Raw genomic sequence first — 10,579 nt, 5'->3', positions numbered from 1 at the left:
CAGAAATCTTTTGTAACATTATAAATGTCACTTTTGATCAATTTAATGCATCCTTGCTGAATAAAAGCCCTAATTTCTTTAAAAATTAATCTGTATCTTCACAACTTTTGTACAAAAAATAACATTATATATAATATAATGTAATAACATTAATATATATATATATATTAATGTTATTACATTATATTATATATAATGTTATTTTTTGTACAAAAGTTGTGAAGATACAGATTAATTTTTAAAGAAATTAGGGCTTTTATTCAGCAAGGATGCATTAAATTGATCAAAAGTGACATTTATAATGTTACAAAAGATTTCTGTTTAAAATAAATGCTGTTCTTTTGAACTTTCTATTCATCAAAGAATCCTGAAAAATAAAATGTATCACGATTTCCACAAAAAATATGAAGCAGCACAACTGTTTTCAACATTGATAATAGTCAGAAATGTTTCTTGAGCAGCAAATCAGTATATTAGAATGATTTCTGAAGATCATGTGACACTGAAGACTGGAGTAATGATGCTGAAAATTCTGCTTTGATCACAGAAATAAATTACATTTTACAGTATATTCACATAGAAAACAGCTGTTTTAAATTGTACAAATATTTCACAATATTACTGTATTTTTGATCAAATAAATGCAGCCTTGGTGAGCCGAAGAGACTTCTTTCAAAAACATTTCAGACTTTTTAGTGATAGTCTATATGTGTCATTTCTGCTTTTTCGCTACTGCTGGAATAGATACGTGAAGCATCTGTGTAAAACATGTTCCTGTGGAGCGACGTCAAGTGTTAACCTGCGTAAAGCTTGAAGAATGTGATGGTCAGCACCTCGACGTCTTATTTCCGACCTGTCATTCAGCACACTCAGTATGTGTCTCCCCTAAAATGAACCTCTAGTAAAACCAGAACACCAGAGTCAAACATGACCTTAACCTGGACGCCTCGCTCTAAAGCCGTCAATCAAACGTAAAGCCCGTCCTCTGAGCGAGGAGATTCCCGTGTGTGCGTGTGGCATCATGTGTGCGTGAGTGTTTTAAAGAGCACAGAATACCTCAGAGGTTGCGTTTGCTCATGGTCACTAGTGAAGACGTTCGTCTTTAAAGTGTCCGCTGGTGTTGTAGATTGTTCGCTTCAGGACTCTCCATGCTTGTTTATTCTTTATAGAAGCAGTAAAATGGACCTTGTTCCTCTATAACAGTGTTATTTTATTATCATTGATATACTATTATAGTTTTTGTTAATATTTTGAATTACACTTTATTTTTAGTTAGTGTTTTTGTCAGTTTTATTAGTTTTTATTAATTTTTCTTTATTTTTAGTTAATTTTTTTGTACTTCATGTTTGTGTATTTATTGCATGCTTCTTTATTTATTTATTTATTTGAATCATTTTAGTACTTCAAGTTAAAGTAAATGAAAATGAGAAATGTTGCCTTGGCAACTAGCTGAAATAAAATTAATGTTTTTTTTTTTACTTAACTTTAATTTTACAATTGTACAATAAGTAACCATTTTAAAATGTTTGTTTGTTTGTTTTGAATTAACAACCTAAAACACAAGATTTATTTGTTTGTTTGTTTAAAAGAAATGGTCATGTTTTTTTTTTTTAGCTTATTAGCGTATTGGCTGAAATAAAATAAGTTGAATTTTTTTAATATTTATTTTATTTCACTTAGATTTTATTTTAAATAAAAAAGATTTATGATTTCAGTTAACTATACTATTACTAACCCTACAATGCTGAAGATGGAAGATGCTGCACGACATGCAAAAGTTTCATAATGTTCATGTTGTTTCATATTGACATATTACAGTATGTTGCTGTACATGTTGGTTTCTGTTTAGTCATAGTGAAATCTCATTGGTCCAAAATCCTGTATATTAAACATCAAATATGTTGATTGGTTGGGATTTCGCTTTCAGTGATGCCAGAAAAATGCATTTGAAACTGTTTGCATCTAATTTGGATGAAAAAGTGAGTTTTTTTGAGAAATTTTTAACTCTATAAACGAAAAAGAAATTTGTTTGAGAAATGTTTAACTCTATAAACAAAAATATTATCTTTGCTTGAAAAGAGTAAATAGTCAGACTACTGCAGCAGCAATTGTGTTCACATAATGTGCACAAACACGTGACGCGGCGCTCTCTGAATGCACATGTCAGTATGCATACATACAGTGGGTACGGAAAGTATTCAGACCCCCTTAAATTTTTCACTCTTTAATGGCTGCAATATAACAGAGTGAAAAATTTAAGGGGGTCTGAATACTTTCCGTACCCACTGTATGTACTGTACACACAGTAAAGCTCATAATCCAGTGTCGGTTTTTAGATGGCTGGATTCTGCTGGTGAAGATAGATCATCCCATCAGCCTGCTGCAAACATGGAGATCTGGGTGTTTACATATTGACTCACATCTGCTGTAAATCATTACACACATTAACACACTGTGTGTGACTGCGGTTATTATTAGTGGTGTTTATAAGTCAGTCCTCACTATTACTATTGCTCATATTTAGGGTTAAGGCCCATTCACACCAGAAACTACAGCTCTGAAGATAACTATATTAGTGTCCACACCAACACACCGACGTTGTTTATTTTAAGCGTGTGTTGTTGTCTGCCACTTTAAAGCGTGGTGGATTCTGATTGACTGTCAGTGTATTTATCGTTCATCAGTAAACTAAAAATCATTCGGAAAATGATTCCAGTGGTATCATTCCTCTTTGTCATTATTGTTATTGTTGTGGTGTGGCCGTCTCCATTCTCAAAGAATTAAAATGATTTTATTTTTTTATTAATTAATGAATTTTTAAGTAATTAATGAGTTTTATTTCTTTCTTTTTGTGTTTATTTATTTTATTTATTTTTTTATTTTGACTTAACCAACGAAAACGGTCTTATTGCATGTGTGTTGTACTGCAGCGTCTCTCATAATTTATTTATTTGTTTTTTGTTTTGTGTATTTATTTATTTATTAGTGTGTTTGTTAGTTTGTTTGTTTATTTATTTGCTTTATTTATTTTTGTGCTTTTTTTTTTCTTTTGACCACCCAGAACACACTTAAAATTCAGTCTGTGTATGTTGTGCTGGAGTGTTGACCAGAATTATTATTCATTTATTTATATATTTGCATTTATTTGCATTTATTTATTTTTGTGTATTTATTTATTTGTTTGTTTGTTAATGCTGCCTGGCAGCATCCACCAGAATTTATTTATTTATTTATATTTGTTTATTTGTGTTTATTTCTTTGCTTTATTTATTTTTGTGTATTTATGTCTTTGCTTATTAATTCATTTATTTATTTTGACTTAAACATCCAGAACACTCTTAAAATTCAGTGTGTGTCCTGCAGCATCCATCTTATTATTTATTTGTTTGTTTGTTTGTTTTGTGCATTAATTTATTTTTGTGTATTTATTTATTCATTTAACCACCCAGAACTTCCTCTCTACCGCTTAGTAACATCCTGGCAACTACTCACAACGTTCATCAACACTATTCATTTCAAGACCTTATCCTCAAAATAGTTAGCATTGCCCTGGCAACCACATAATATACCTGCAACCTAGCACCTAGCAACTACCCAAAACAATTGGTACCACATAGCAACGTGCAAAAAATCTTTCAGAACACCAAAGCAACTGCCTAGCAACACCCTGGAAACCCCACACAACACACGTAATGCTCATTGACATAACGATAACAGGATCTTTTTGCTGTCGTTCTAGGAGACAGCAGCGCCTGCCTGGAGGAGGAGGATGGGCTGCTGGGAAATCCCAGAATCCTCAGCAGCAGCAGCAGCAACAGCTGCCCAATCAGATGCAGCCGCCCAACTCAGACCACCAATCAGGTGCCAGCACTAAACATGGGGGGTGGGGTTACCAGGGGCAGCAGAACCAGGTTGGGTGGCAGGATGGGTGGCAGGGCGGCCCGCATCACGGCTACAGCCAGAACCGCCGCTGGCATCAGCATCCCAAACACCAGACGAACAGTTTCAATCAGGGGCCCTCAGGGGCCAACAGGGGCCTCACACACAATACCAAAGAAACAGAGAATGTAAAACAAGAGGAGCCAGAGCCCCACATGGAGAAAGGAGCAAAGGACGAACCTTCGAAAGAGGAGAGAAAGAAAGGAGACAAGGAGGAGAAGACTGAGAGCGGGAAGATCTGTTTACTGCAGTCGTCAAAAGAGAGACTGAGGAGGAGATTGAAAGAGAAGGTGATTGATGCTAAATACATTAGCAACATATTATTAGTGTGGTAAAACATGTTAACAACATGCTAAAACAAGCCAGAAGCTTTCTAAATACCCTAACAACATACCATCAATACTGTCAACATACTAACAACATGTTAAAGCAAGCTAGAAGCATGTTAAATATGCTAGCAACATTCTATCAGTGTGGTAAAACATGTTAGCAAAATGCTAAAACAAGCCAGAAGCATGCTAAATATATCAGTAACATGCAATGAGGGTGGTAAAACATGCTGAAAACATGGTAAACCAAGCTAGAAACATGATATATTAACAACATACTATCAATGTGGTAAAACATGTTAGCAACATGCTAAAACAAGCCAGAAGCATGCTAAATATATCAGTAACATGCAATGAGGGTGGTAAAACATGTTAGCAACATGCTAAAACAAGCCAGAAGCATGCTAAATATATCAGTAACATGCAATGAGGGTGGTAAAACATGTTAGAAGCATGCTAAATACACTAGCAACATACTACCAATGTGGTAACGTGTGGTGTGTTACATGTTAGCAGCATACAGTCAATGTGATAAAACATGTAAATAACATGCAAAAACAAGCTAGATGATTTGAAATAGAAATCTTTTTTAACATTTACTGTCACGTTTAATCAATTTAACACATCCTTGCCGAATAAAAGTATTATTTTCTTTCAAAAAAATCGTACTTATCCCAAACTTTTAAACATAGTATATGCTATTCCTCAGTGTTCTAAGTCATGTGACCGCTGTTGCTGTTCTCTGATTGGTAGGAGGACGTTCCCGTGGCGACAGCCGGACCTCAGCGGAACCGAATGGACAGATTGTTAGAGATTCTGAACAGCATGAGGAATAACAGCAGCGGCGTGGAGAATCAGCTCACCACGTTCATGGAGGAAGCACAGAATTCGGCCGACTCGGAGGAGACACTGAACGAGATCGTTCACACCATTTACCGCAAGGCGGTCAGCGACCGAAGTTTTGCAGCCACGGCAGCCAAACTCTGTGACAAGATGGCTCTGTTCATGGTGGAAGGAACTAAATTCCGCTCTCTGTTACTCAACATGTTACAGGTAAGAACTGAATGTTCGTAACTTATTTGATCACATTCACGTTCTGCGGGTTGTCTCCTATTGGTCAGTGCTGTGTCTCTGAGGACCAATCAGATTGCACGATTCACGGCTAGACGTCTGCGAACGTCATCCCACCTGCTGCTCGACCACATCCATCTCAGCTCTTTCGTTCCTCTTTTACATCTGGAGTTTCTTTTCTTCCACTTTTTCTGAAGGGCTCGAAGAAGCCGGAGTACCAGGATGTGACTCACGCCTGCAATCCAGCTGAGTGACCCTGTACAATTTCCTCATTGGACAAAAGGGACTTTTTAGGCCCCAAATGCTTTCACCTCCTTTTGAAATGACGTTTCTGGAAGCAAATGAATATATTTTGAAGAAATAGTTCAAAATGAAAATCTGTCATTGTTTGTTCACCCTCATTTCCTGTGGAATGCAGAAAGTTTTTTTCCCCCTGTCTGCTCTTTCCCTTATAATCAGCTCCAAAATGTCAAAAACACCAAAAAACTGACTCAGACAATTTACATTTAACATGACTAAGAACAGCCTGTTTTTGAAAATGGCCATGCACATCTAGAGTTTGCGATATTTGCTCACTCTTCTTTGCAGAACTGCTCAAGTTCAGTTAAATCTGATGGTGAGTGTTTGTGTGGGGTTTAAGTCTGGGCTCTGACGAGGCCATGCAAGAAGATTCACCTTCTTCTCCTTCAACCACTGTGTGCCAATTTTGCTGTGTGCTTTGGGTCATTGTCATGTTGGAAGGTAAACCTTCTTCCCATTGGCAACTTTCTGGCAGAGGGCAGCAGAATTCCTCAAGAATTTGACCATTTTAGTCTCATCTGCCTCAGAATCTTCAAGGTGTGTTTTGGCAAAACTCGGTCTGACTGCATGTGGCCTTTCTTGCGGAGTGGCTTTTTTTCTTCAACCCTCCCATTCAAGCCACATTGGTGGAGAATTTGGGATATTGTTGTTACATGCACATAATGACCACTCACTGCTTCAGAGTTGCTGTCGGCCTCTTGGTCGTCTCTCTGATCAGTTTCCTCCGGCTCTTTCATCCCAGATGGCTTTGTGTGTCATTGAGAAGGTGATCAGCTACACCTGATTGAGTTTACAAGTCATTTTTAGGAGGGGGTGAGCCTTCTTCCAACTCAGTGATTTTTTTTATTTATTTTTTTTGACATGTTGGTGTTATACCTTTCACTTGGATGTTATAAGTTGCACTGAGTAAATACAGCTGGATAAAACAAAAACTGTGTCCTTCTTCATTTCAGGCTGCAAAGCCTGATTGTCGTTTGGGTCAGTCAGTCTGTACTGTGGTTTCAGTGGTAAAGCTCTAAGCATTTTGTTATTGTTTTTGGGAACTGACTGTTAGACTCATTTCTCAGTGTGATGTGACACCAGAACTCTGACCCACTTCTGCTGCGGCCAAAACACACATCCTTCTCCACACACACGCACACACACATACACATGTGGCACACTCGCAAATACACACAGACCAACACACTGCATCTCAAACAAGCGCGATCCTGCTAACGTGTCAATAACAGGATCGTGAAGAGAAGGTACTGCAGGCAACTACTAACCTTTGATGAAGCATACAAAATAATAATGTATAGCATTTAATTTTTATGATTTATTTTCATCAGTTGTAACATTAGCATTATTTAGCATCAATAAAAGGCAATTTTCTTAAAGTGACATGCTCTTATAGTAAACAGTAATTCTTATTTCATGCTGGTTTTAGATATTAATACTGATTTTATGTGTTATTTGTGCATGTAGTTGTCGGAAGGTTTTTTCTTTTGGCATTTAATGGGCTTTTTTCTTAAAACAGGGTAAACAAGAAGTTAATTTGCATACAGTACATGAAACCACTAAGTTGTTGATCATGTTAAAACTAGTTTGTTTCAATATGATCAACAACTCAGTGACTGGAAATTGTCATACACTATATATATATGAAATTTGAAACTTCCACATCATTGCATTCTGTTTTTATTCACAATTTGTACAGTGTCCCAACTTTTTTGGAATCGGGTTTGTATATATGAATATATATATATATATGAATATGAATATATATTTTATTTTGACAAAACTAAACATTTAATGTATGCAAATATATTTTTACATCTCTTTTGATGTATCAATGACAATTTATTTATATAGCACAATTAAAAACAACCCACAGTGACCAATGTGCTTTACAACAACTAAAACCACACACAACAAAATAAAAAACAATAACACAATAAGACAAAAACAATTAAAATTATAGTAGAGTATCACTTTTGATTTAATATGTATACTACATATTACTTCATATTATTATTTTGTGTACATACCGTTCAAAAGTTAGGGGTTTGAAAGATTTGTTTTTGAAAGAAGTTTCTTCTGTTCACCAAGGCTGCATTTATTTGATCAAAAATACAGTAAAAACAGCAAAAATTGTGAAATATTATTACAACTCAAAATAACAGTTTTCTATATGAATATATGTTAAAATGTAATTTATTCCTGTGATTAAAGCTGTATTTTCAGCATCATTACTCCGGTCTTCAGTGTCACATGATCTTCAGAAATCATCCTAATATGCAGATTTACTGCTCAAGAAACATTTCTGATTATTATCAATGTTGAAAACAGTTGTGCTGCCAAATATTTTTGTGTAAACAGGGATACATAATTTTTTTCAAGATTATTTGATAAATAGAAAGTTCAAAAAGCAGCATTTATTTAAAATAGAAATGTTTTGCAATATTACAAATGTGTTTATTGTCACTTTTGATCAATTTAATGTGTCCTTGCTGAATAAAAGTATTAATTTCTTACTTTTGAATGGTACAAAATTAGTTTTATTTGTGTTATTTATGTCAATATGACTATAAAATAATAATAATATTAAAATTATAATATTATAATAATATAATTATAATATTATAATAAATTATCATATACTAATTATAATATAATAGTTATTATTATTGATCGATTATTATAGGTTTTCGTTATTTTTTTTTACATGTAGTACCCCGTTAACCCCGTGTGGAGCATCAGTCTGGAGTTTTGTGCGTGTGTTGAGGTGCATGATTCATCTGGTTTGTCCTCACATAAACCGGCGCTCTTCACCCGTCTGATGCTGGAGCAGACGCTTTCGTTCTGACGGGGTTATGTGACGGAGATCCGCAGATGCGGGCGTCTCTGACCCCACTGAAAGGACATGTCTGCTCCAACTCATTTAGCAATCTGCCACAAACACACGCGGCTTATCAGAGAACAGAGACGTGCTGCCAGTGTGTGTGAAAGTCCATTCATAGTTCATATGTTTTTGTTTTATACCTAACACCATTTTGAAATGCCTGGTTGCCACGGATACACTCATATGAGATGCTGTTTGAAGTAAAGGCGAAATCTTCCAGAAATGCCTCCAATGTCTCCATCTCTCCAGCATTTTTGGCGCTGAAGTTTCATAATCACATTATTTCGCATCATATTTGCAGAATGAGACCCAATACGTCATTTTGAGGTGCTGATTCCAAAAATAGTGGCTGTGTAGCTCTACTGCGTCACACTTTCTCACAAAATATGATGCATTTCGTAGTATTTTTGCCTAGGTGAATAAGTCTTGTATTCTGCCTTAATCAGCAAACAAAACAAAAAAAAACACCAAACAAACATGATTCCTGTTCGATTCTCAGCCTATTTTCACATTAATTACATTATTTGATGTCTAATCCTGATTTTCACTCCTTTGCAGATTGTACGCAAGTTAAATGATACATTTTGAATAGTTCAGAAATAGTGTCAGAAACTTTTGACTGCTTTTATTATTTTGAGTGCATTAAAGCTGATACATATACTGTATATCATTTGAAAAATCTTCATTCTTATTTAGTAAAAAAAAAACTACATGATGGAAAGGTTTTATTGGTATTTTTGAACTCAGCATCATCAAATTAGGTTATGTTAGGCCTCTTTTTGCAAAAGAACTATTTTTCAAGATGCAGGGCTGTGCCATAATCAAAAATAATATTGAATTAATATAGTAGTTTCTAAAATTAAAACGATTCTTTAAATCTATTTTTTTTTATTTAATCTTTTTATTCACGTTTTAATCACTTACATAAAACCAAACGAACAAAGTCCACTTGAGGAAAAAAATAAAAGAAGAGAAAAGAAAAGAAGAGAGAAAGGAATGAATGAATAAGTAAATAAATACATAAATGCATATTTAATAAATGTAATATTTTATGCAATAAATTAAATATTTCATATTTATATAATATGATATGTAAATATGTCATATTTATTTAATAAATAATATTTAATACATTTAGTTAAGGAACAAACAAACCATAAAGACAGTAGCAGTATGATATACCGCACATCACAATATTGCTTATGCATTAATATGATCAAGAAGAGTTCAGACTTGGTGACAAGCTTCAGTGGACAAATGAATAACACAAGTTAGAAAGTCTAAAGGAATACTTTTTCTAATGATGTTATGCCACCCTTTGACTGACAATTTTTTTTTATGAATTTTTTTTTTCTGGTAGCAAACAAATGTCCAGCAAATTCGATCAGCTGGGAGACGTCGAGTCAAATGGATCTAACTGTAGATGCTGGGAAGTGGAATGGGTGTGAAAGCGTCTGTATGTTGTGATGTTGTGTCATGACTGTGTCTCTGTCTCTCTGTGCGTCTGCAGAGGGACTTCACGCGGCGTGAGGAGCTGCAGCAGACGGATGTGGAGTGCTGGCTGGGCTTCATCACGTTTCTGTGTGAAGTGTTCGGCACCATGAGGAGCAGCGCTGGAGAGCCGTTCAGAGTGCTGGTCTGCCCCATATTCTCCTGTCTGAGAGAGGTACACAAACTACACAACACGAATCTGCTGTGTGTCGTCTCACTCCCGCTCTGATAGATGTGAACGACACGTTAACTCCTAGAGAAAGAGGAATGAACAACAGCCAGACAGAGATGGAAATCAACACAACCTTCCTACACATTTAGTTCTTCAGCTGTTTAGAAATAGTAGATATTTCCTACATATCAACTCACCATAGAGGGGTTCAGAAGTTGCTGAGCACTGGATAGATGTTGTTGATGTGTAAATGTGAATGGTTGTGTATTTAAATGCATTTTTCTGAAGGTAATGAAGGTAATGCATTTGACATAGTTTGCACTTTGCAGCTGCAGTAACTCAAAAAAGTTACCTTTTTTCCAGATAAAATTGCAATTGCAATTTAAAATGCAG

General features: G+C 35.3%; 1 protein-coding gene across 3 annotated transcripts in view; it reads left to right on the top strand.

Moving 5' to 3' along the window:
- Nucleotides 1–10,579, top strand: part of LOC107675792 (CBP80/20-dependent translation initiation factor-like) — a 74,802-nt gene that overhangs the window by 54,071 nt on the left and 10,152 nt on the right. For all 3 annotated transcript variants that reach the window (XM_016470253.1, XM_016470255.1, XM_016470252.1), the window contains 3 exons: nucleotides 3,740–4,229; nucleotides 5,022–5,321; nucleotides 10,034–10,189. In XM_016470253.1, the coding sequence (XP_016325739.1) occupies nucleotides 3,740–4,229; nucleotides 5,022–5,321; nucleotides 10,034–10,189 (946 nt within the window). The remainder of the gene's footprint in view (nucleotides 1–3,739; nucleotides 4,230–5,021; nucleotides 5,322–10,033; nucleotides 10,190–10,579) is intronic.

Source organism: Sinocyclocheilus anshuiensis, unplaced genomic scaffold (genome assembly GCF_001515605.1).
Source record: "Sinocyclocheilus anshuiensis isolate Anshui unplaced genomic scaffold, SAMN03320099.WGS_v1.1 scaffold708, whole genome shotgun sequence".
Lineage (NCBI taxonomy): Eukaryota > Metazoa > Chordata > Actinopteri > Cypriniformes > Cyprinidae > Sinocyclocheilus > Sinocyclocheilus anshuiensis.
This window is presented reverse-complemented; position numbering and strand designations above follow the sequence as displayed.